The sequence below is a fragment of the Salvelinus sp. IW2-2015 genome, linkage group LG4q.2 (assembly GCF_002910315.2).
Source record: "Salvelinus sp. IW2-2015 linkage group LG4q.2, ASM291031v2, whole genome shotgun sequence".
Classification (NCBI taxonomy): domain Eukaryota; kingdom Metazoa; phylum Chordata; class Actinopteri; order Salmoniformes; family Salmonidae; genus Salvelinus; species Salvelinus sp. IW2-2015.
The window spans coordinates 6,960,315-6,986,823 of record NC_036843.1 but is presented as its reverse complement, the minus strand read 5'-3'; the positions used below and the strand labels follow the sequence as shown (position 1 = coordinate 6,986,823).

Here is a 26,509-nt window from a genome sequence, read left to right as displayed (position 1 = left end):
GCAGTAGTACAATTTAAATTGTCAAATGTGTGTATTGGCTACTAGCAAACATTGTTGAACATTACATTAAATATACTATACACAAATGTGTCAAATTTGAGTAAGTGTAACTACAAATACTGTGTTGGTCTCGTGTTACAGTATCCAGAACTAAACAGTAGAGGCATGTTGTGTGAAATTATCAAACAGTGAGGTATGGTCATCTAAGACAATCTCTTCACACGACTACAGCTCTCAGACCTGACACAAGACAATGTTTCGACACACGCCAAACACTTTCAACACTTCACTGCTACCACAGTAACCACTTGGCTCACCATGTCATCACTCATTTAGTGATGTGGCAACAACGGTGAAATGGCTGATGATTATAAAGAAGAAAAACACAAATCCGAAACATGGACAAAATTAGAATAAATAACAAATCAACACTTTAGCATAAAACCCTGCCTTGCATACACAGCACAGCCTTCCTAGCCTCTGTGCACTTTGCTGCTTTTAAGTAGGATCCTCTAGTCCAAACTTAAATCAGATGGGTACTTCTCGGTTTGAGCCCTTCGTTACCTCAGCATCGTCAAAAGGGAAAATCAATAGGACAGGGTTCCGAGCTGTGGTAATGGAATACTCCTACATCGAGATATGCAACTACATGGTGGCAGTAATGTACACATCCACGCTCAGACAGATGGGCTGGGTTCGGTGAGGACAAGAGAGTGACAGAGGGGGTCACAGTTTGGATGAGAGTGGTGGTGACTGGGGGAAAGTAATGGGGGGGGGCGACACGGCACATCCAATGGATGACGTCATTACCTGAGTATGATTCAAAGCTATCCAGACTGCGGCTGAGGGGTGCAAAGGAAATGTAAAATGTCAGACAGCTGTTTAGAACCTCATACCAGTACTAAAAGATGAGAAAATCATGTCCCCTATAGTCATAATGAGGAACTGCCAGAAGGTGTCACTGTAATCCCTCGAGATAGAGCAATGGCTCATCAGTCCAAGGTCAGTATCAGTATTGAGAAAAAGCCCTGGGCTCAACTTTGCTACATACCATTGTTTAAAGGGATGTACAGGGAGAGGTTTACATGACCATACAGCTGAACTTAAAATCACTCACGCAGAGAATGAAGGGAAGAAATGTCAACACTATAGTGTTTTACTAGTTCTAAAACCTAACATACAAGGATGGAGGATTGACACTAAAACTGTTCTTGGATTCACAAGATGTCCCGAAGGAGGAAAACCACTGTCTACATTACATGCGTCCTTTGACTTCCAGAGTTCTGCTACCCCATTCTACCACCCACAGCATGTTTGGAGGAACCAAAGCCCTACTGCCAATTAAGTGCCTTTTACTGAAAGCTCTTTCCTCAAACACAGAGGAAAAGTCTGACCTCACTCCACCCCATTCCCAAGGAAAATAAAGGAAAGAACAAGCATTAGCAACAACAAAATATACCTGATTATAAACTCCCTGCGTGTGGCCAAACAGCCTAGTCTTGAGGAAGACTAAGGTCTCACAGACAGAATCTAATGTTTCTGTCATCACTGGGTCTTTTTTAGAAAATCCATACTAAAGAGCTAGCTTGTTTGAGTCCAGTGACAGAGACGTTGAAGTGGCAGCCTATGTAATGAAAAACTCTCCYTACACATATATCAGCAACAGGCATGGAACTAAAAAAATAAAAAAGAGAAATGAGTCTACAAGTACTGACATCAGCAGATCGTCCAGGTCATGTCTGGCTGGACATCCAGGTCAGTCCATATGACACTTCGTTTCACCATTGGCTCAACGCCTCCTCAAAGGCTTGCACCAGATCCTCTGCCTCCTCAAAGGCTTGAACCTCCTAAATTTCCCTCAATTAAGACAATCACTTCTCCAGAGTCCCCTCGTTAATCACAGCAACAGACACCGCAGCAGATATTAACAGCTTAGTGAGTAATTACTGTGTGCGCAGACAAATAATTATCTGATAACAGCGTTAGATGGCTTGATTACCAGTCGATGAAGCAAACTGTCCCTACCTCCAGACAGACAGAGGCGGCCACTGTCAGTTTCAACTGAGAAAATTAAAAGAGTCCTGGGGGAAATTAAAGCACTGACAAGACTGTAATTAGACTCTTACTTTGTGGTAGACATTAGAAAACAAATAAATATAAAAACAAATAAATATTGGGAATTGTGATTCAGCTCCCCAAACTCCACAGTAGGCCTCAAAACCCCATCAGGGTTGATTGAAACAAAATGGCGTCCTTTGAGCTCTGCATGAGTTGGGTTAGCTTAAAATGAGCTCTTGAGTAATCCCCGTCTGTGCAAAAGCACAAGGAATACACTGAAGGACATGTCCAGTCAACATTGAACCTGCTAGTTGTGTGACCGAAAACCAATGCTCTCTATTTATCCCTCAACCACAACCATTCTTGTCTGCCAGATTCAATCTATCCCAACTTGAAAACTTACTGTTAAATCACTGCATGTGGGGGCCAAAAGAAAGAGAGGCTGAGAAAGCAGATGACGACTAAGTGTGGTGTTGACGCCAGTAAAATAAAAACACAGCCTGTTTCTTAGATATAAGCGCAATGAGCCAGGAGGAGGGAGTGGCAGCATTTATGAGACGAGCCCTAACCACCGGCTATTTCCAGAACAGTGTGTGTGTGTGTGTGGTGGGTTACTGCAGAGGGGGACTGGACGAGGTACAGTAACATCACCCACCTTGAGAAAGCTTCATCCAGACCATCCTCAAGCTCCTACCAGAAAAAAAACAGACAAGGTCAGTGAAAGAAGACAATGTCAAAGTAATTTAAATACTGTTAAAAACAGTTAGAAAAAGGTTTACAAGTAGGTACACTACAGGAAGTGATCTCCAATAAAGATAAATGGCATCAAACTGCTCTTATGGTTTTACAGTAGATTTAAAAAGGTAGCTTTGAGTTATGAGCAGCTAAAGTTAACACACACACACACACACACACACACCTCTATCCAAATAAGTATATAATTGTAGAGTAACAACCTCACACCCTCCCCTGTTATGGGAACCATCTGACAAGTATTGCCCTTTTCAATGCACCATTGTCCTGAGCTTAACTCAACCCATACATATACTCTAGTACAGTGTTTCCCAACCCTGGTCCTCCAGTACCCCCCTTACTGTACACATCCAGTACCCCCCTTACTGTACACATTTTTATTGCAACTCTGGACAAGCACACTTGATTCAACTTGTCAACTAATCATCAAGGTCTCAATGAGGTGTGTTTGTACAGGGATAAAACTAAACGGTGTACTGTTGGGGGTACTGGAGGACCAGGGTTGGGAAACACTGCTCTAGTATAAATACCCTGCCTTTGAATAAAGCGTGTATGCTAGGAGCTATTGCCAATAGTGTATTGTTTCCATCTTACCCGTACAGTGTACTGTTGCTGTTCCGTCCATTTTATCTAACCCATACAGCTAGTTGTAGCAAAACATATGCCCTCCAAGCCTTTGGTTGTCATCCATAAAGCATTGCCCCTCTTATCAAGCCTGTGCAGCTCCAGTAGTACTATTCTAGCCCCCATTCTCTTACCCATACAGTATTGTTGTTCTCTGTGGAGTGGTTGCGCACCATGAAGGGGTCCGGTTCGCTCTCCTTTGTCCCCGAGTGGACCAGCGCCCCCTCTGCCAAGTCTAGAAGGTTTCCTGTGGCCACTTCTGTAAAACAATGGAAAGCAAACATACTTAATGGAACTCAGAGACATATACAAACCTGAAAAATATTGCCTAAATGACATTACAAGCTGTACAAGTGAGACGTCTACCAAGTAATTTATCATAGCATTCTTGCACCAATACTCATGCACACTTATAATCATCATARGCAAACATAACATTAACCGGAATCATGCACACAAAGGCCATTATGGGAATCTTTAGGACCAAGGCCTAATTCTCTGAGCATTGATTGTCTGGTCAGACTAACTGTCGCCGGTCCCTTGAGAAGAGAAGGTGAAATCTCAGTTCTCTAAACCCGTCTCAAAGTTGTACTTGGCTCCATTAAGCACCTCATATCCTTCTTTATCCTTAGAAGACCATGGCCTTTTCTTAATTAGAGTTGCTCAACTGTTGGGTCCTCTCTGTCCTCCTTTCGAAAAAGGTCAAAGGTAAGCGAGAAGAGGGAATGTAGACAAACGGCCATGTATGAAATGAGACTCCTTCTCCAATCGCGTATCATCAGGCAAATTACAGGGTGGAATCCCCAAATAAATGTATAACGTGATAAAAAAAACGAAATGTAGCTAGTTGTGCAATACATTTGATAGATAAAAAGCATAAGCAACATATTTTTAAATGTTTGCATGCTTTGGAGTGTGGCTGGGGTCTGGGCATCGTCTGGCAGGCTTGCCCCAGGGAGTGAGCGGCAAACAGGAGTATCATGTTACAGGCCTCTAAGAAACTACATCTCCAAGTAGAGGGGACACGGGAGCATGTGCATAGAGATGCACACGTCAGCACACAAACATTAGTTTGTGTGATGAGCAGGAAACTATCAGAGAGGGAGGGGCTCCAGCAACACGCCTTCCTGAGGCTCCCAGGTGGTGTATACTTACTGTGAGCACGTTGCATCCCTGTCAATACCACTTCATTATGGGTCTAACCCACACATCCCTCTGTGAGTCATAGCTCAAGTACTGCCAAAAATAAAGTGACAGGGCTGCAATCCCCTTACACCAAAGCCCCTCTGTTACAAAAATATAATTTCCAGGTCAAGGGTTTTACCCTCCTCTCTAGAGAGGATCTATAAATCTCTGAACTCAAATGGCCCTGATCCTTTTGTGATCTCGAGCTGATCCAGTCCCGGCCAATGTTAACAGTGTCAGCTGAGGGATCCCACTCTGGCTGGCTGGGGTCCAACTGGCCAGAAGACGGGGACGCGTGGCTAAGCTGATGTTTTAAGGATGCTCTTTATGAGGAGGAGGGGAGAAGAGGGAGAAGTCAGAGTGCCAGAGGTACTGTATGGTGTAGGGTCAGCGTCATTCCCTCTCAGGCTCTGGATCTGGAATGCAGCTGTAACCCCCCTGGTTACTTTGTTGGTTTTTTTGCACAGACTGTATTACTTATTATAAAATGGGTGGGTTGAGCCCTGAATGCTGATTGGCTGACAGCCGTGGTATATCAGACCGCATACCGCGGGTATGACAAAACATTTGTTTTTACGGCTCTAATTACGTTGGTCACCAGTTTATAATAGCAATAAGGCACCTCGGGGGTTTGTGGTATGTGGCCAATATACCACGGCTAAGGTCTGTATCCAGGCACTCTGCATTGCGTCGTACATAAGAACAGCCCTTGGCCATGGTATATTGGCCATATACCACACCCCCTCATGCCTTATTCCTTAAGTATGTACTGGTATTGTTGCATGTGGGACATATTTGGGAGACTGAGCGGTTGCTAGGGAACTGTGCAACGCGAGTGAGGGAAGACTATTGAAAACATCAACGTTTGCTAATTAGTTGTTTCAAGCAGTGTAAAGTTGTGTAACTCGTTCACCAGTGAAAATAAAAGTACTAAATATGACAAACATTTATTTGATCACCGTGAGGACAGTGAGGGATTTGTAGGTGGTACTTTTTCCGACAGAGAATCAACTGTCATCAACAGGCTACTCTTAATCTCTCTCAACCGATATACTGAGACAGCTTTGCCACGGTCGTGAGTTGCCATTGGTTGTGGTAAAAGTCAGAGGAGTTAATAGTTCGAGTGGTCCCGTTTAAATGAAAGAGCACCATTTAGTTTGTGTTTTCACAAAAGGAACTGTGTCGAGCTGTTCCAGGGTGTTTTATTGGGACAGCCACAGGTCCGTTGACCGTTTCCATTCGCGCGCTGCGCCTCAGGTCAGGCGCCAGTAAAGCTTGGAACAGATTCTTGGACACAGGACCTTAAGTTTATTTGGGACTGAGCAGTTTTCTTGTTTCTTTTATTGTGTTGAAAGGAAGGGATCCACATTTTAAAGTAGCTTTGAGCACTCTGAGGCACTAAACCCTGGTACCAGATCTTTACTAATTAGTGTGTATGTTATATATATATATATATATATATATATATATATATATATATATATATATAATTTCTTGCTCAAAAAAATAAAGGGAACACTTAAACAACACAATGTAACTCCAAGTCAATCACACTTCTGTGAAATCAAACTGTCCACTTAGGAAGCGACACTGATTGACAATAAATTTCACATGCTGTTGTGCAAATGGATAGACAAAAGGTGGAAATTATAGGCAATTGGCAAGACACCCCAATAAAGGAGTGGTTCTGCAGGTGGTGACCACAGACCTCTTCTCAGTTCCTATGCTTCCTGGCTGATGTTTTGGTCACTTTTGAATGCTGGCGGTGCTTTCACTCTAGTGGTAGCATGAGACGGAGTCTACAACCCACACAAGTGGCTCAGGTAGTGCAGTCATCCAGGATGGCACATCAATGCGAGCTGTGGCAAGAAGGTTTGCTGTGTCTGTCAGCGTAGTGTCCAGAGCATGGAGGCGCTACCAGGAGACAGGCCAGTACATCAGGAGACGTGGAGGAGGCCGTAGAAGGGCAACAACCAGCAGCAGGACCGCTACCTCCGCCTTTGTGCAAGGAGGAGCAGGGAGAGCACTGCCAGAGCCCTGCAAAATGACCTCCAGCAGGCCACAAATGTGCATGTGTCTGCTCAAACGGTCAGAAACAGATCCATGAGGGTGGTATGATGGCCCGACGTCCACAGGTGGGGGTTGTGCTTACAGCCCAACACGTGCAGGACGTTTGGCATTTGCCAGAGAACACCAAGATTGGCAAATTCGCCACTTCACAGATGAAAGCAGGTTCACACTGAGCACGTGACAGACGTGATAGAGTCTGGAGACGCCGTGGAGAACGTTCTGCAACATCCTCCAGCATGACCGATTTGGCGGTGGGTCAGTCATGGTGTGGGGTGGCATTTTTTTTGGGCCGCACAGCCCTCCATGTGCTCGCCAGAGGTAGCCTGACTGCCATTAGGTACCGAGATGAGATCCTCAGACCCCTTGTGAGACCATATGCTGGTGCGGTTGGCCCTGGTTCCTCCTAATGCAAGACAATGCTAGACCTCATGTGGTTGGAGTGTGTCAGCAGTTCCTGCAAGAGGAAGGCATTGATGCTATGGACTGGCCCGCCCATTCCCCAGACCTGAATCCAATTGAGCACATCTGGGACATCATGTCCTCTCCATCCACCAACGCCACGTTGCACCACAGACTGTCCAGGAGTTGGCGGATGCCTTAGTCCAGGTCGGGAGGAGATCCCTCAGGAAACCATCCGCCACCTCATCAGGAGCATGCCCAGGCGTTGTAGGGAGGTCATACAGGCACGTGGAGGCCACACACACTACTGAGCTCATTTTGACTTGTTTTAAGGACATTACATCAAAGTTGGATCAGCCTGTAGTGTGGTTTTCCACTTTAATTTTGAGTGTGACTCCAAATCCAGACCATTCAGATCTAGGATGTGTTATTTTAGTGTTCCTTTATTTTTTTGAGCAGTGTATATATAATATAATAATATATATATATATCGATAGATGGATAGATATCTGATGCTGTCATCAAGACAAATGGTGGCTACTTTGAAGAATCTAAAATATTTGTTTAACACTTTTTTGGTTACTACATGATTCCATATGTGTTATTTTTATAGTTTTGATGTCTTCACTATTATTCCACAATGTAGAAAATTGTAAAAAAAAAAAAAAGAACATCCCTCGAATAAGTAAGTGTGTCCAACTTTTTGGACCGGTACTGTACACACTCACACTTTAGGGGTATATTCCCACTAGGTGGAGGCTCTGCACTATTTATGGTTGGCCCCCCCAGTCCACACACTCATTTTCACATACTGCCTGCTTACATAGTTTATTATTGCCATACACCTAGATACTAGGTCCAAACGGATATGAACTCAGGTCCCTCAGAAGAGAGGGCAACACAGCACTTCAGGGTCTAAAGCTAAATATGCCTCACCAGCAGGATTTGAGGAAACGGTCACAGGGACTAGAATCTCTTGGCTCACAGAATTCCATGGACAAGGAACCGAACAGCCACAAAGAATGTAGATCCCTCAAGCTTTTCAAACAAACGGTTTCCTGTTGTTGGACTCAAGCTTACATGCCAGAGTTCACCTTTCTCCTTAACATTCCTCTGTGCCAAATATCTTTAAAATATAAAATAAAACCAGAGAGACAAGATTCTGAGAAAAACAGACCCCATTAGTTCTCAAGGAAGAATTGATCTAGCCAGTATCTACAGAAGAACAAAGACAGTAACCAGCATAAGTGCGTGATGGTGGATTTAGGCTAAAATGGACTCCTAGACAAAGGACTCAACAAGCACAAGATTATCATCACCTGCCCCTGGGCTATATGAATATCTTGCCTTTGGAATATCTTTCCATCCCTGAGGCAGAGAGACGTTATGGTTGGTGACTCACCTCCTCCCTTCAGACTGCCCAGGCTGGCCGAGCTCTCCGACTGGCTACTACTGGCTCCTTCCCCATCCGACCCAGACTTCACACGCTTCTCCTTGTCTGTGGAGGAGAGAGATAGAAAGACCGAGGGAAAAGAGGGACAATCATCTAGAATATTCATGTCTAGCTGATCATGTTTGTAATGTCTGTAAACCATTGTTCATCATTCTCAGCAGATATCGGGCACTTGACCAAACAACACTATGGATGTGTTTGTAAATTCACTCTGGAGTGCGCTCTGGGCATTCGTAAATGCAGAGCATTGTCAGATTGTCCGCTCGTAAATTCGGAGCGTCTCAAATATTTGAGATTCTTTAGAGCGCACACTGGACACTCAGGCCGATGAGTAGCGTTGATCCAAGGGTTCTGACCTCACAGCGGGAGTCAAGCGCTCAAGCCAACTGGCTAAATTTGCTAGCTACTTTCAGACACAAATGAGAGAACCTCTGACTATTTTACTCACCCTAGCAGAGCTGGTTAGGCTGTTTTCATGTTATCTAGAGCGTCGGTGGCTAACTGTGCTGCTGGAAACAATTGAATTACGTTTTTTTTGTGCCAATGTTCACTAACGCCGGTAATATTCAACTAACACTGGTTGGTAAATTCATCAGTTATTCTGCACTCTGGCACACTCAGACGAGAGTGCTCTGAAATCAGAGTAAATAGCCAGACTGAATTTACGAATGCACCTAAATATTTAGACATGAGGGGTTGAAGACGCCACAAGGACCAAAAGCTTCTGTAGCGGCTACACTTAAACATGCCAGTCAGTGGCCTTGGGCCAGGAGATTTAAATCGAGTAGAACCAAACAGTGGTCAGGTCTGTAGCTTCAGGAACCAGTCAATCAGGCAGGCAGTTCCTCATCTGCTTTAATAAGGAGCATCTGGGTCACGTGGATAAAGCCCGTCTCCTCTCCTAACATCCTTACCTGAACGGGAGCAGGGCTCAGGTTGCAGCGTGAGGCACTGACCCAAAGAGACAGAGCTTTCCTGGAGAATAATTGTTTCTCAACTCCAGTCCTCTGAACACCCCAACTCCAGTCCTCCCAACACCCCAACTCCAGTCCTCCCAACACCCCAACTCCAGTCCTCCCAACACCACACATTTTTGTTGTAGTCCCGGACAAACACCCCATTATTTCTATCTCTACTTTACACTTTCTTCCACTGCAAACCAACCATTCCAGTGTTTTTTTTACTTGCTATATTGTATTTACTTCGCCACCATGGCCTTTTTTATATTTTTATTTATTTATATATATATTTTGTTTGCCTTCACCTCCCTTATCTCACCTCACTTGCTCACATTGTATATAGACTTATTTTTCACTGTATTATTGACTGTATGTTTGTTTTACTCCATGTGTAACTATGTGTTGTTGTATGTGTCGAAATGCTTTGCTTTATCTTGGCCAGGTCGCAATTGTAAATGAGAACGTGTTCTCAATTTGCCTACCTGGTTAAATAAAGGTGAAAAAAAAWAATAATAATAATAATCTACTTGTCAACTAATCATCCAGCCTTCAATGAGTCGAATCGTGTGAGTTTGTCTGGGGCTACAAATAAAAGTGTGTGCTGCTGTTGGGGGTACTGGAGGACTGGAGTTGGGAAACACTGGTCTACATGTTCACATTAGGTGGGTCTCTACACACACACACACACACCTCAGTATGCACTATGTTTATGCATTGCATGCATGTTTTCTTGCCCCCACGGTGAAAGGGGAGGTTCTTACTCAAGCATACACACATACTTCTGATGCTCTCAAGCAAACCATACACAGTCTGTCTGCAGGTCTGACCATACACAGTCTGTCTGCAGGTCTGACCATACACAGTCTGTCTGCAGGTTTGATCATTCGTCAAAAGGCCTGGCTGCTGACCTACTGTAACTCATGCTTCCATTAACTTCTGTGGCGATTAAAAGCACATGTCAGCTTGTCCCCCAAGGGCAATGGTTACATTAAGTCCCTTTTAGGACTCCTTAGACATTGTCCAGCAGAAGCATAAAAAAAAACATGCAGTCCCCCCCCCGTGAGTCCCATTCCCCAGGAGAGCCCAGGTGGCTGAGTGGTGGCTGGGTTCCAAACTATTCCCTGGGTGGCTGTGCCCTCTTTCCCCTCCGGTGGCAACACTGCACGGGATAACCCCCAGACAGGGTGTGAGAGAATGCCATCAGGCATTGAAACAACACCCAAAAATATTGAGAGACTTCACACAGTCAATATCAAAGCTATACTAGCTAGTTGTGTCTACTGTAAATACACTTCAAATTATTGCTTCTCATGCATAGAGATGAGATCTTATAAGGATGTGGGTCACAGATGCAGTTTGGAGAAATATGGTGGGGTTGAGTGTGGTCGGTTGGGGCAGAGGGATGGATGCAGTGATGTACAGCAAAGAGACAACCACCCTGATGTTCCTACCCACAATCCTCAGGGGACATGTAACTCACAGAGCAGACTATGATTGTTAGTTCGCTCTCCTTCTGCCACAAGAGAACACGACTACTCCCTTTGATAGCTCCCCAAAGCATCACTTCTTTCTACTCCACTCCCTCATCAGCCACATTGTGTAGAACAAGACAAAAAGGCAGCCCAGGAAATCAGAGGGGTTAGCAGTCCTTATGGCTCTGAGTCTGAACTCTGACTAAAGGCACGAGGGCAGCGAGCGAGGGAAAGCCTGCACTCCTCATTTTCAGCTTTAATATTCATTTCTGAAATGCGGAACGGAACACAGAAAAGAGGAAATAGTCCACTGCCTTGATCTTTGGAAAATAATACAATCAAATGGAAATGCATCTGAATTCAAACCCTATCAAAAGGCTCTGCCGTAAACAACCTGTCCAAAACCACAAAAACGGGGGCGTAAATGAAAGTGTGGGAGGTGTAAAGGAATGAATAGATAACCTCTCCTTCACTCTCAGTGAGACTGGATCAATTGCACAGGGATCCAGTTGTCACAGACAGGACTGACCTACCATTGTCACAGACTCTGTCCTTCCTCCCCTCTCCTTCTCTCTCCCTCCTCCTCTCCGACAGTGACAAACAGAAAGAGGGGAATGGGTGGAGGGTTTTGACAAAAAAGAAAGCAGAAACTTTACAAGGATCTAGGTGCCAGACCAGTCACAAAAAAAATAATCTAGCAAAAAAAAAACTGCTTGTTGCAACTAAATCCTGATAATGAGCCATTCTTTTGTATCAAACGAGAACTGATTCTAAGGTGCTATGTTCAGAAGACAACAGTTAGAGAGGGTGTGTTATATGGAGGACTGAAGAGGGAGAATTATACTGACACCCACATGTATAGTATACCCCCAGGAGTTTTCATTTACATACAAGTCATACATGCAGTAAATGACAGACATGTTCTGCTGACCTGTGAGAACCATACATGGGTGTGTGACAACCTTCCTTACACAGCACTTTCAGTGTTCATCCATTTAGCCTGAGCGAGTACCCTAGGGGCTGTATGTCTGTCTTTACAGTAATCTGTGTGTGTGTGTGTGTGTGTGTGTGTGTGTGTGTGTGTGTGTGTGTGTGTGTGTGTGTGTGTGTGTGTGTGTGTGTGTGTGTGTGTGTGTGTGTGTGTGTGTGTGTTCAACAACAACAAAAAACGGTGTACTTAGTAAATAATTTAAATTTACTTGAATCTAAATATTTCCAGTCAGTTTTAAGGAGTAGACTTCATCTATTTGGTGACTTCCTTTTCTGCCCTCATGTTTTCACAGTAAAAACACGGCAGATTGACAAGCCTTCTCACCTAGGCCTCAGGCTACAACTCACTGAGCTCCTGTCAATATCTATATTAGCCTTTAACCAGAGTAATCTGCCCTAAATTAAGTGGGTTTACTGAACAAAACAAAGTTTCCCTTTCTGGCCTGGTTGTTCCCACAGAGGAACTGTTTTAATCAATGTGGACATTCCTGTTGGGGAGCTAACTGAAAGGTGGGAGCGGCCTAGCAGAGATCCACCATTTCACATGCCTCTGAGGGGTCAGGGCCAAGGCCGGGGAGGACAGGGGAATTTATGTTGCTACATTGTAGAGGAACTATGGTGGGATTGAGCAAACGCACTCTATCCTCCCTCATTCAGCTGCTGTACAGAACATCTACATGCAGTGCGTGGGAACAGGAGGGACTTAAAGGGATACTGCGAGATTGAGATTTAGGTCGTTTTTGTAGTTACCCAGTCAGACAAACTCATGGACACCATTTGTATGTCTCTGCATGCGGTTCGGAGATGATTGAAGTTAGCATATCGTTAGCCTAGCGTAATTGCTTGAAGTCTCCAGGTACAGTAGCCAGCTCCTCTCAAAATCAGGGAAATAGACCTAACTACTTTGAAGCTGGGTGGATGGTAATTTGGTCATTGTGGCATCTGAGCACACGGGCAGCGCCATTGAGACCGATACAATGTTGAAATGACCAGTAGTTGGAGTAGTTGTGTCTATTTCCCTGATTTTGAGAGGAGATGGCCATTGTACCGAGAGACTTCCAGCAATTGCACTGAGCTAACGATATGTTAACTTCAATAATCTCCAAACTGCTTGCAGAGACACACAAATGGTATCCATGGATTCGTTTGACTCTGGGTCAGTAGAAAACCTACCTAAATCTCAAAGTTTCCCTTTAAGTGTGTACTGAGAGAGAACATAGGCCGAGAGGCAACAGAGTGAAATAATGAAAGAGTAAGGGGGAGGTGAGAGAGAGAAGAGGAGGATAAGAACGGTTACACTCAAAGAATGAGACATTCGTCACACTTCTCCAGTCATCCGGGGTGACCACGCGTACCTTCTTTGGCGGCCTGCCAGAACTCAAACGCCACTCTGAAGGCTTGGGCCACTGTTAACGTCACTGCCTGGGCCTGAGGGAGGGGGAGAGAGCGGGAGGGAGAGAGAGAGAGAGCGAGAGGTAGAGGAAAATAAGCACAGTAAGTATGACATACAAGATGTTGGCTAAGTGTTTTAAGATGGGAGAGGAAAACCCATTGAAGACAGATAAGAGCAGAACTAGAGACTAACAGAGGGAGGGGTCGCCGGCCTCCAGAGGAAACTCCTCAACTAACACTTAATAAGGGAACATTAACCCACGTGACCGTGTTGGTCCCTACTACTCAGATCAACTTCCTCTTCCTTACTAGTTGTTTATGTAGCTGGGAGGAAGTGTGGCCGTTGGACCAGAGCTAAATTAGCAAGGGGAAGGAAAGAGAGGGAGTGGCACACTCATTCACAAAGCCACCCCCTGGGAGAGATACTATTTGGAAGAGGGGCCACACACACACACACACACGACAGACTCACCACTTTCCTCTTGGTGCAGAGGTAGGCGTGACACTCCAGGGTTTCATTCTGTTGGCTCTGGGCGATGTAGGCAAACACTTTGTCGTGCATCTTGTCTGCTGTGCAGTAGGATATCCTGAGGGGGAGTCACAGAGACAAACTAGTTTTAATAAAAAGTGTCCCTGCGGATTGGGCAGGGCTATCACGCAACTTCATCTTCACTAAGCCTTTAAGCCCACCACAATCAGATTTAAACACTTAAATCTTTCATTTCCACATTAAATAAACCCATCACATTTCACACACACACACTAGCGTGCAGGCGGAGACCCAATCAAAAGATCCAGCCTTTGAATTTTAACTTAAGGACATTCGTCTGTGGTATGTCCCCAGTGTACCTCGGCTCCATTAGTTTTAGCCAAGACGACTGTGTGATCCCTGCTGTGTCTGTCCGCCCAGCCCTGTGGTGTTTTAGTATTATTGGATTGGACCTTGCCTCTTAACTGCAGGTCTACTCTAACGTTGGAACAGGCTTTGTTCTGCAAATGTTCTGAGACATGACATCATATCACCCAGAGACCTGATTGACAGGTGGGTTGGATAATGAATGACCGCAACCTGCCCTCCCTGTTCCTCTACACCAGCACCCTGCTGCTCAAACTCTGAACATCACTCTGCAGAGATCACACGTCTAGTTAACTAATGACTCAGTGATATAAAATGCAACATGTAAAAAAACATTTCTCTGCTATAAAAGCCAACAGCTGCACAGCGCGACGCTGTGAGATTTACGACAGATGTTAAGAGTGAGAGCATTGTGAAATTGGGCGTCTAGGTAAATACATTTAATTTACTGCTCATCCATCTTCTCTAGCAGATGACTGGAGAGGAGGACCCCAGTGAATGACAATGTTTGCTTTAAATTTAACCAACATCCTTACATTGAGTCACAGCTAAATAGTTAGTGTTGAAGATCACACAGCCTTAGAGAAAACTGTTGTACTCCAGTGTGATAGAGAGTTAAGCGACATGATTGTGATTTTGTCCTCAATGTACCAACCCCTCCTCGGGTGCTGCGAGAGCGATCCAACCCCTCCTCGGGTGCTGCGAGAGCGATCCAACCCCTCCACGGTTGTGGCGAGAGCGATCCAACCTCCAGGGGTGTGGCGAGAGCGATCCAACCCCTCACGGTTGTGGCGGAGACGATCCAACCCTCCACGGGTGTGGCGAGAGCGATCCAACCCTTCCACGGTTGTGGCGAGAGCGATCCAACCCTCCACGGTTGTGGCGAGAAGCGATCCAACCCTCCACGGTTGTGGGAGAGCGATCCAACCCCTCCACGGTTGTGGCGAGAGCGATCCAACCCTCCACGGTTTGGCGAGAGCGATCCAACCCCTCCACGTTGTGGGCGAGAGCGATCCAACCCCACGTGTCGGACGATCCTCCCGGTTGTGGGAGAGCGATCCAACCCTCCACGGTTGTGGCGAGAGCGATCCAACCCCTCACGGTTGTGGCGAGAGCGATCCAACCCTCCACGGTTGTGGCGAGAGGCGATCCAACCCCTCCACGGTTGTGGCGAGAGCGATCCAACCCCTCCACGGTTTGGCGAGAGCGATCAACCCTCCACGGTTGTGGCGAGAGCGATCCTCAACCCTCCACGGTTGTGGCGAGAGCGATCCAACCCCTCCACGGTTGTGGCGAGAGCGATCCAACCCTCCACGGTTGTGGCGAGAGCGATCCAACCCTCCACGGTTGTGGCGAGAGCGATCCAACCCTCCCACGGTTGTGGCGAGAGCGATCCAACCTCCTCGGTTGTGGCGAGAGCGATCCAACCCCTCCACGGTTTTGTGGCGAGAGCGATCCAACCCTCCACGGTTGTGGCGAGAGCGATCCAACCCCTCCACGGTTGTGGCGAGAGCGATCCAACCCTCCACGGTTGTGGCGAGAGCGATCCACCCCTCCACGGTTGTGGCGAGAGCGATCCAACCTCAGGTTGTGGGAGAGCGATCAACCCTCACGGTTGTGGCGAGAGCGATCCAACCCCTCCACGGTTGTGGCGAGAGCGATCCAACCCCTCCACGGTTGTGGCGAGAGCGATCCAACCCTCCACGGTTGTGGCGAGAGCGATTCCAACCCCTCCACGGTTGTGGCGAGAGCGGATCCAACCCTCCACGGTTGTGGCGAGAGCGATCCAACCCTCCACGGTTGTTGCGAGAGCGATCCAACCCTCCACGGTTGTTGCGAGAGCGATCCAACCCTCCAGGTTGTTCGAGAGCGATCCAACCCCTCCACGGTTGTGGAGAGAGTCCAACCCCTCCACGGTTGCGAGAGCGATCCAACCCTCCACGGTTGTTGCGAGAGCGATCCAACCCTCACCGGTTGTTGCGAGAGCGATCCAACCCCTCCACGGTTTGTGGCAGAGCGATCCAACCTCCACGGTTGTGGCGAGAGCGATCCAACCCTCCACGGTTGTGGCGAGAGCGATCCAACCCCACGGTTGTGGCGAGAGCGATCCAACCCCTCCACGTCGTTGTGGCGGAGCGATCCAACCCCTCACGTTGTGCGAGAATGGATCCAACCCCTCACCACGGTTGTGGCGAGAGCGGATTCCCAACCCCCCTGTCCCCGCTCGTGTCGAGAGCGATCCAACCCCTCCACGGTTTGTGGCGAGAGCGATCCAACCTCAACGTTCCCGTGGCGAGAGCATCCAACCCCTCCACGGTTGTGGCGAGAGCGATCCAACCTCCACGGTTGTGCGAGAGCGATCCAACCCCTCACGGTCGTGGCGAGAGCGATCAACCCCTCACGGTCGTTGTGGCGAGAGCGATCCAACCCCTCAGGCGTTGTTGCGAGAGCGATCCAACCCACTGGTTGTTGCGAGAGCGATCCGACCCCTCCACGGTTTGTTGGGAGAGCGATCCAACCCTCCACGGCTTTGGATGAGCGATCCAACCCTCACGGTTGTTGCGAGAGCGATCAACCCCTCCACCGGTTGTTGGAGAGTGATCCAACCCTCACGTTGTTGCGAGAGCGATCCAATCCCGTCCACGGTTTAGCGAGAGCGTCCAATCGCCCTCCAGGTGTGTGAGAAGTGATCACGCTCTACAGTTACTGTGAGAGTGATCCAACCCKTCAGTTACTGTTACATTCCCCAGTTTCTGTGTTTTGGGTTTGTATGTGTATTTCAGGAAATGGCTTCCTGAAGTCCAAAGCAGCTGATTGGTCGGCCCCATTGCAGATTGGAGCTCTGACCCCGCCCTCTCGTCAGGGGTTACAGCTGTCTGCAATTACCGACTCCTTCTGCAGCTTGAAAAGCCAGTGTTCCTATGTTAGGAGGAGAGAGCTTCTTTGTATGTCCTGTGTTTTGTTGTTGGTCTGTATAATTTGTTGTAAAGTATTTTGTAGCCGGTCCTGCAGAGGTATGTGCATGTCAAAGGGACTGTGTTTTTGATTATTGAAACTGCTCACTTTACATTAGTAATTATTCTATTTTTGTTCACAGGGGGGAAGGCACCTTGGGAGTGTTTAGGCAAAAAGCCTGCGGGCATACATATTCCAGTAGCATGTACTGTCTATGCCACTAGGTAAGACCTGGGCAGACGTCGAGATGGAGTGCTTGGAAGCCTCCACTTCTCATAAATGTGGAATATTAAACAAGTGATTGTTGGCCTAAGCAATAACAAGTCACACTGTTTTTGAAAGGTGAAATTGAGGGTATGTGCTATCGCGCATGCCTGTTTCTGAGCGCTCACACCCCAGGTTAAAGCTCAGACACACAGCTGTTGTTGGAGAGGACATTGATGGAAAGCTCTATCCACCCCTCCGCCCTTTTTCATCACCGCAAATCCCAACACTCAGTCTCAAAGTGATGGATGAGAGGGTTTGGAAGGGGGATTCTGGGGGGAAAACAACTTTTGTTTTATTGTAAGTTGAAAATGAAGACCTTGGCCTGATAGAATTTCAAATTTGGGCACCCCTTCTCTGTGAGTGAGTGAGACTAACCTGTAAATGGATATGTTCTCGATCAGCTGGTTAGAGGCATAGTCATAGAGGATGATTCCTCGAGGGGACACTTTTAATGTCACTTTCTGGAGTTTCTTGCCGCTGGCTTTGGCCTAGAAGAAAGAGAGGGTGAGAGCGTGAGAGGCCGAATAGGTTAATGATACTCATGCAATCTCAAACCTGTGTGACTTTTGCCAGTGTGCAAGTATGTGCTAAAAGTACACATCTATAGTGAACTAAAATATATTGATTGTGGCCTGTGGAACGTTGTCCCACTCCTCTTCAATGGAGGGAGCTGGAACACGCTGTCGTACACGTCGATTCAGAGCATTCCAAATATGCTCAATGAGTGACATGTCTGGTGAGTATGCAGGCCATGGAAGAACTGGGACATTTTCAGCTTCCAGGAATTGTGTACAGATCCTTGCGACATGGGGCCGTGCATTATCATGCTGAAACATGAGGTGATGGCGGCGGATGAATGGCACGACAATGGGCCTCAGGATCTCATCACGGTATCTCTGTACATTAAAATTGCCAAAAAATAAAATGTATGTGTGTTTGTTGTCCATAGTTTATGCCTACCCATACCATAACCCCACCGCAACCATGGGGCACTCTGTTCACAACGTTGATGTCAGCAAACCCCTCGGCCACACACGTGGTCTGCAGTTGTGAGGCCAGTTGCACATACTGTAAAATTCTCAACAATTACGTTGGAGTTTGGCATATGGTAGACATTAAATTCAGCTCTGGTGGACATTCCTGCAGTCAGCATGCCAATTGCCGCTCCCTCAAAACTTGACATCTGTGGCATTGTGCTGAGTGACACAACTGCACATTTTAGAGTGGCCTTTTATTGTCCCCAGCACAAGGTGCACCTGTGTAATGATCATGATGTTTAATCAGCTTCTTGATATTCCTCACCTGTCAGGTGGATGGATTATCTTGGCAAAGGAGAAATCATCACTAACAGGGATGTAAACAAATGCATGCACAAAATTGGAAAGAAATAAGTGTCAGTCACCTCTGAGACTCTGTACTGTGTGCTCTGGGCCCTATATACTCTCCCCAATTTAATTACTGTGGAGCTGCCAGATTTAATAACAGTAAACCTTCCTGTTACTGTACAATACACCTGGCCAGAGCAACCCTCAGATGCATCACAACTAATTGCATCTGGGTTAAATGGCTGTTGCAGAAGGTTGGCTTTCATGAAGGCGACAACTTAATGGGAAAGTAAATGGGACCGTTTTATACTGTGGTGGTACGGGTATCGGAATAGATCAATCCACTCTGTTAGGGAAAGTTGTCAAAAGACCCTTTAGAAGGGGAGGTTTGTGTTTTTGGGGGGGATAGGGTGTAGAACGCCTGGGAAGGTCAAGTGTGTGTGGTGCTGACCGTGGCCACGATCCTCTTGACGGCGGCTGCGGAGAGCTCCTCTCCTTTGGGTTGCTCCACCAGCGTGACGCCCAGGTACTTGAGCTGGAACACCATGCCCTCCAGTAGGGTCTCCCGCGTGTCTGTCCAGTTCTCTGGCAGCTCTATGGAGAGGAGAGGGCACAGGTCAGAGGAGACCGGTACAGGTGACAGGTCAAACAGATGGCCCAACACTCTTCAATCTACAACATAGCTGAAAGGTAACAACAAAAGGCCATTGAACTGCACTATAATTTGCTTGACCTTTTTGTTAGATGGGGGGGGGGGGGTAGTAGTAGAGAAGCAGACTGTCTCTGACCAAGGTTTATCATACAGCCTTTGTAAAGTCACCTTAATGTGAGTGTCTCCCAAACCAGTCATGTATCCAGACATTGGGCAAATACAACAGGACAAGCTTGTCTTCTCCATTTAATAACCTTATCAAAACAGTAAGAATCAGAGTAATTTGTCAAAAGGCTGCTCTCCCTACATACACCGAGTGTACAAAACATTAGGAACAGCTGCTCTTTCCATGACAGACCAGGTGAATAAAGGTGAAAGCTATTATCCCTTATTGATTTTACCTGTTAAATCCACTTCAAATCAGTGTAGATGAAGGGGTGGAAACAGGGGATTTTCTTTTTAAGCCTTAACACAATTGAGACATGGATTGTGTATGTGTGCCATTCAGAGGTTGAATGGGCAAGACAAAAGATTTAAGTGCCTTTGAACAGGGTATAGTAGTAGGTGCCAGGCGCACCGGTTTGAGTGTGTCAAGAACTACTCAACAGTTTCCAGTGTGTATCAAGAACGGTCCACCACCCAAAGGGCATCCAGCCAACTTGACAACTGAGGGAAGCATTGGAGTCAAGATCGGCCAACATTCCTGTTGAATGCTTTCGACACCTTGTAGAGTCCATGCTCCGGTGAATTGAGGCTGCTCTGAGGGCAAAAGTGGGTGCAACTCAATATTAGGAAGGTGCTCCTAATGTTTTGTACACACTGTGTATACTGTAGCTGTTCCCTTCAAAAGTTTTTTTTAAATTCAATGTGTGTCCTTTCCAAAGAGCACGGGTCCCGCTCCGCATAACGATGACATTCAGTAAATCAAATATAACATTGCGAGTTGAATAGGAGCCCTGCCATTTCATTTCTTTCATCTTTTATCTCCAGAATGCGCTGTGAGCAGTACAAGAGCGATTTCTCTCTCAGTCTCTGTATAACGCCAGATAGCCAGAGGCATTTAGTCACAGCACAGAACAACAGTTAGTTACAGCAGAGATGGCGCGGAGCAGAACACAGGACTACTAGTACCCATACTCCCCCTCTCCCATGAGACCTCAGTATCAGCCAAGGCCATGAGGGACCACCGCAATAGCCCAGCAATAGAGGGGCACGGCCCACCCCTCCCCCTCTGGCTTCACTACAGAGTAGCTGTGCAGGACTTAACAGGCTTCGTATTCACAAAATGCTTTTAAGCGCACCATGTTCAACTACACTTTGACTTAATGAGCAGTCTTACAGGCCTAGTTCTGCAAGGCTGGACGGTACGCTGTATCTAAAATAGCCCAATCCATGTTTCAGAGACGAAAGAGGAATGACAGGGGTTGTTTTGCACAGCTTTCATTATGACTTTTTTTTTTATCATCCTGCACTTCCTTCCTCAAATCAGTAACATGTTAACATGAAAAAGATCTGTATCAGAAAAGAAATGGAAGAAAATTACAGTTGATCGTGACACAGTGTTCTCTGAGGAGAATTCACAAGCACCAGGGGTGCTCCATTCTGTCAGAGACAACCATGAAACATAGCCACGGCGGGTCTCTGGCGGTCAGTGATATTTCCTGTTGATCTTGAGGTCATCTGGCCAGAGAATCCTGTTTTTACAGCTGCCATGTTCTTACAGAGCCATTCAGCCAACTGGAAAAGGTCACTAGGTTAAAATCATGGTCAGACCTTCAAAGGTAAACCCAAGGATTGGAATCCATGTAGGCTATATTCTTCAATGCAAAAGGTAAAAGGTTCAGATTGTTATGCTTTCACCCTTATTGAGCCAAAGTCACATTCTACTAGGGCTGTCCCCGACTAAAAAAAAAAATCTTGGTTGACCGAGAGTTCTGTTCTTTCAACCAATCGATTGGTCTACAGTTTGAAACGTGTATTTTTCCACATAAAGAAAAATCATAGGTGTTTTAATTAGTGATGCACCGTTATGACATTTTTTGGGCCGATATCGATATTTTCCTTGCCAAAAAAAKKCCCTGATATTTAAATGTTTTGCGGCCTTTTAAGCATTCTAGTACACTGATACCCCATTTCATTGATCCCCAAACCTTAGGTAAAGCTGTACAGTGCAATATGAATGTCAATACAAACAAATAGGCTGACTGGGGAGGTAATTTCACACAGTCACAGTCCCGCGATAAGAGCGACAACGCTAATATTTGCGTAAACTCTTCACAGTTGTTCTGTGGGTGTCACAGAGTAGACATACCCCATTTCGTTGCTTCACATTCCAACCTGGTTTAACATGATCTAATCTAAATATGGCATGATTCCACCAATTGTAACCTTCTGCATCACTTTTAAATAGGTACTTTTATTTTGAAGGCAAACCGCAAATTCCACTATTGTGCCTAATCCTTATTGTGGCTAGCTTCACAACATAACCCAGTCCAGTCGAGCATCACTTTCCACATGAAGCTAGCTGGCTGCTTATAACGTTAGCTTTGGGCAACAGGGTTAAGTAGCTGGCTAGCTATTTATTTTCATGAACTGAAGTTCAACTTCAATAGGCAAACAAACAGTACTTACTCACAAGGATTCCTAAATCATTGCTAAGAATAATGAAAATGACTGCAGTGTCTACTGGTCATTGTTTTCAGGCTGGTTGTATTGGTGCTAGCTAGGTACCAAACTAAAGCTAGCTATCTACCCCAGAAATTGCGGTCGAACAAATAATGCTTTATTACCAACGCGGTATTGTAAACACATTGTTCGTGGCCTTTGCAGACTTTTTTGTACAGCTTTGACAGTGCTACTGATAGTTGTGGTGGCGCTTGGCTTGCATGTGCAAATTCATTACACACAACATTCTATAATAGAACTGTTATTTGAAGTGACAAATTAAAAGCTTATTTAACGCGTCAAATAGTGTTATGGTAAAATAGTGTTATTTGACATGCATCTTTTTTGACACGCAAAGACCCAAACGGCGTTCTATATTATGTCGTGAAGCCAATAGCAGTGACGCTCTGCATTTGATAATATTCCATATTGGCATTATCAGAGAATTTAAAACCTTTTTTGTAATAACATAGTATATGCGATTGATTTCAAGAAATTTGGCTTAATTAATTTGATTAATATTATGGTGTTTCCATTCAGAGAAAACAGAAACCTTAAGGGTTTCCGTTAAGATGGAAAATAAAATATGGCGCTGTACAACTTGATTGTCGGGAGTAGGCTACAGGATTGGAGGATTCTAAATCGTTTGCCTTCATTAGACAACTCTGTTCCAATATTTCTGTAAATCAGTGATATTTATTCCCATAGTAATTCATTATGGATCCATAACTAAATCAACATGTGCATTTTGAAAGATTATTTTTGAATCTTTATTTTATTAGCGAAACGTGGTTATTTGTTTATTAGGCTACTGTGCTCTGGTATTCTGCGCTCTGGTACACTCAGACGAGAGTGTTCTGAAATCCGTGTTGATAGTAGGCTAGACACATTACATTTTTAACAACGTTCTTTTCTGATGAAATCAGTTCATTGCATCCGCCGTGGAGCCCAGTTTCATAATAATATACCATATTTTCCAGCTGCTTGCCGTTGTTTTGAAGTAATCGCAAAAAAACAGGCCTTATTTTAGTGCATTTTTCATCCTGCCAGCTCCTATTAGTTCTATTGAGCACCGTGGCACCAACTCGCCTTCCGAACYTTCTATTCCCAGCTTATTGTTCAACGTCACAATGCCTGCTTCGCTATTGTTGGCAATGAGACCTGCTCACGTTGTTTACAGTTGAAATGTAAACAAAAATAATATTGGAACTCTGCAGTCTTCCCATTGTTTCCTATGGGGGAAATATAGGCATGTCGGTCTATTTCGCCAAATATCTCGCAATGTGTATATTTAGATTTTTTTCAAGCCGGACGCCATTTTAAAATCACGAGAATCTCCTCTTTTTAATTATGTAAGCCTGGGCAGCTAGCTCGGTTGTCATCAAATGCCAGCCCCAAAATACTTTTTGCCCTTGGAATGCTGAGCTCCCCCTTATTGTTTTCCTACAGAGAGGCCTGCCTGTCTATTTCGCCAAATATCTCACTGTGTATATTTAGTTTTTTTCAAGTCGGGTGTAACCGGTGTGAAATGGCTAGCTAGTTAGCGAGGTGCAAGCTAATAGCGTTTCAAATCGGTGACGTCACTCGCGCTGAGACCTTGAAGTAGTTGTTCCCCTTGCTCTGCAAGGGCCGCGGCTTTGGTGGAGCGATGMGTAATGATTCTTCGAGGGTGGCTGTTGTCGATGTGTGCAGAGAGTCCCTGGTTCGAGCCCAGGTAGGGGCGATGAGAGGGATGGAAGCAAAACTGTTACACTGGCACCATTTTAAAATCAGGAGAATCTAATCTTTGTAATTATGTAAGTCTGGGCAGTGAGCTCGTTTGTCATTGATCGCTAGACCAGAAATATACATTTATTTTTTCCCTACTTGTTCATTACGCAGACATAAGCACAGTTGACACCATCGAGGTGCGGATGTTTACTTTCTACACAAGTTGTTTTTTCCCCAGTTTCATCCGACGAACAGATTGTAGTAGTAAAATAAAAAGGGATACATTTAATGGAATTCTAAGCGTCACTCCAGTCAAAACAGACTCTGCAAATGTTCGATTCCATTCATTTGCTATGGGCTCGTGCTAGTTTTCCAGTTTAGCCAACGTTCTTTAGCCGTTTTTCAGCCTTGGGTGAATTTTGACTCCTATTGTCCAGCCTATAGATAGCCAGAGCGAATTTACGAAAGCCCCCAAATGTCCATTGAGAAAGCAAAACAACTACACCATTTAGCTAAGTTAAGAATGATGAGAATAATCAAGTCACTAAACGTTGGGTAGTTAGATAGCCTATAGATAATATACTGGCAAGTTTGATGTATAACTACTAACGTTAGGTAGCTAGGTAGCTAACATACCGGTACATACTGCTGTAATGATATGCTATGTGGTTCGTAAGGACAGCGTAGCTAACAAATTGTCAGCCAACATAACGTGTAACGTAACTTATTTGAAAAGCCATTACTTTATTACATTGAGTAGCAAGCTACCCCTTGGTCGTTAGGGCAAATCTGGTCTGTGATAGTAGGGGGGGTTTTCACACCTAGCTCAGCTACCTAGCTTGGCCCGTGCTTCACGGTTGGGATGGTGTTCTTCGGCTTGCAAGCATCCCCCTTTTTCCTCCAAACATAACGATGGTCATTATGGCCAAACAGTTCTATTTMTGTTTCATCAGACCAGAGGACATTTCTCCAAAAAGTATGATCTTTGTCCCCATGTGCAGTTGCAAACCGTAGTCTGGCCTTTTTTAATGGAGGCTTTGGAGCAGTGGCTTCTTCCTTGCTGAGCGGCCTTTCAGGTTATGTCGATATAGGACTCGTTTTACTGTGGATATAGATACTTTTGTACCTGTTTCCTCCTGCATCTTCACAAGGTCCTTTGCTGTTGTTCTGGGATTGATTTGCACTTTTTGCACCAAATTACGTTCATCTCTAGAAGACAGAACGCGTCTACTTCCTGAGCGGTATGACGACTGTGTGGTCCCATGGTGTGTATACTTGCGTACTATTGTTTGTACAGATGAACGTGGTACCTTCAGGCGTTTGGAAATTGCTCCCAAGGATAAACGACTTGTGGAGGTCTACAATTGTTTTTCTGAGGTCTTGGCTGATTTCTTTTGATTTTCCCATGATGTCAAGCAAAGAGGCACTGAGTTTGAAGGTAGGCCTTGAAATACATCCACATGTATACTTCCAATTGACTCAAATGATGTCAATTAGCCTATCAGAAGCTTCTAAAGCCATGACATCATTTTCTGGAATTTTCCAAGCTGTTTAGAGGCACAGTCAACTTAGTGTATGTAAACTTCTGACCCATTGGAATTGTGATACAGTGAAATAAGTCTGTAAACAATTGTTGGGAAAATTACTTGTGTCATGCACAAAGTAGATGTCCTAACCGACTTGCCAAAACTATAGTTTGTTAACAAGAAATTTGTGGAGTGGTTGAAAAACGAGTTTTAATGACTCTAACCTAAGTGTATGTAAACTTCCGACTTCAACTGTATATAGGACTTGCATCCTTGGCACAATAAAGTTATTATATTCTACTCTATCCATTTGTAACAGTATAGCTTCCGTCCCTCTCCTCACCCGTACCTGGGCTCGAACCAGGGAGCCTCTGCACACATCAACAACAGCCACCCTCGAAGCATCGTTACCCATCGCTCCACAAAAGCAGCGGCTTTTGCAGAGCAAGGGGAACAACTACTTCAAGGTCTCAGCGCGAGTGAAACGCCATTAGTGCGCACCCCGCTAACTAGCTAGCCATTTCACACCGTTTACACATAGGCTTCATTAATGCCATTCAGACTTGAAGTTGAAACAACAACTATGATAGCTGAGGTTCATAGATTGGTATGAATATTAGTTCAGAACCTAACGTTTTAGAGTCCATACACAGATCGGCTACATACTGTAGCTTGCTACACATCCATAGGCATACAGTTATTTTTATCCTCCGCTACACAATAAGCAAGTAAATAGTTATCTATGTTACTTCAGCTGCATTGCAAGACAAGCTTACACAATTGTACAATTACATTTGCAGTAAATGCTTTAGCTAGCTGGATTCTTTACATCCACTGTTTCACAAGACAACAGCATGGTTTGCTGGTTCTCAGGGGTCCCTAAAACATTAAAACACATTACAAATTCATTCTCCCAACACAAGCTAGCTGGCTAATGTTAGCTAGTCAGATAATCACTATTTAGCAAGTTTTCGTAAATTAACTTTATGGCAAAAATATGCACAAACGTTTGTCTCTCCATTAACTAACATATTCCTCTCAATTGTACATTTTGTCAGCCATCTTCAACCAGGGACGGGTGGCTCGCGTCAAAATGTGTCATTGTAACCACTCGATATGATTGGTCATATAAAAACCTTGGGACCCAAATGCATAATGGGTGCTCTAACTCCCCCTTGTGGTGGTCTGGAGTAATGAAG

General features: G+C 45.3%; 1 protein-coding gene across 2 annotated transcripts in view; it reads right to left on the bottom strand.

The window, feature by feature from the left end:
• ldlrap1b (low density lipoprotein receptor adaptor protein 1b) overlaps positions 1-26,509 on the bottom strand; it is a 53,956-nt gene that overhangs the window by 659 nt on the left and 26,788 nt on the right. Inside the window, exons 2-8 of one of the 2 annotated variants that reach the window (XM_023986476.2) lie at positions 19,210-19,352; positions 17,809-17,921; positions 13,828-13,942; positions 13,319-13,391; positions 8,492-8,587; positions 3,570-3,694; positions 2,714-2,748 (exon numbers count right to left, since the gene is read on the bottom strand). In XM_023986476.2, the coding sequence (XP_023842244.1) occupies positions 2,714-2,748; positions 3,570-3,694; positions 8,492-8,587; positions 13,319-13,391; positions 13,828-13,942; positions 17,809-17,921; positions 19,210-19,352 (700 nt within the window). The remainder of the gene's footprint in view (positions 1-2,713; positions 2,749-3,569; positions 3,695-8,491; positions 8,588-13,318; positions 13,392-13,827; positions 13,943-17,808; positions 17,922-19,209; positions 19,353-26,509) is intronic. The other variant, XM_023986477.2, reaches the window with a different exon arrangement.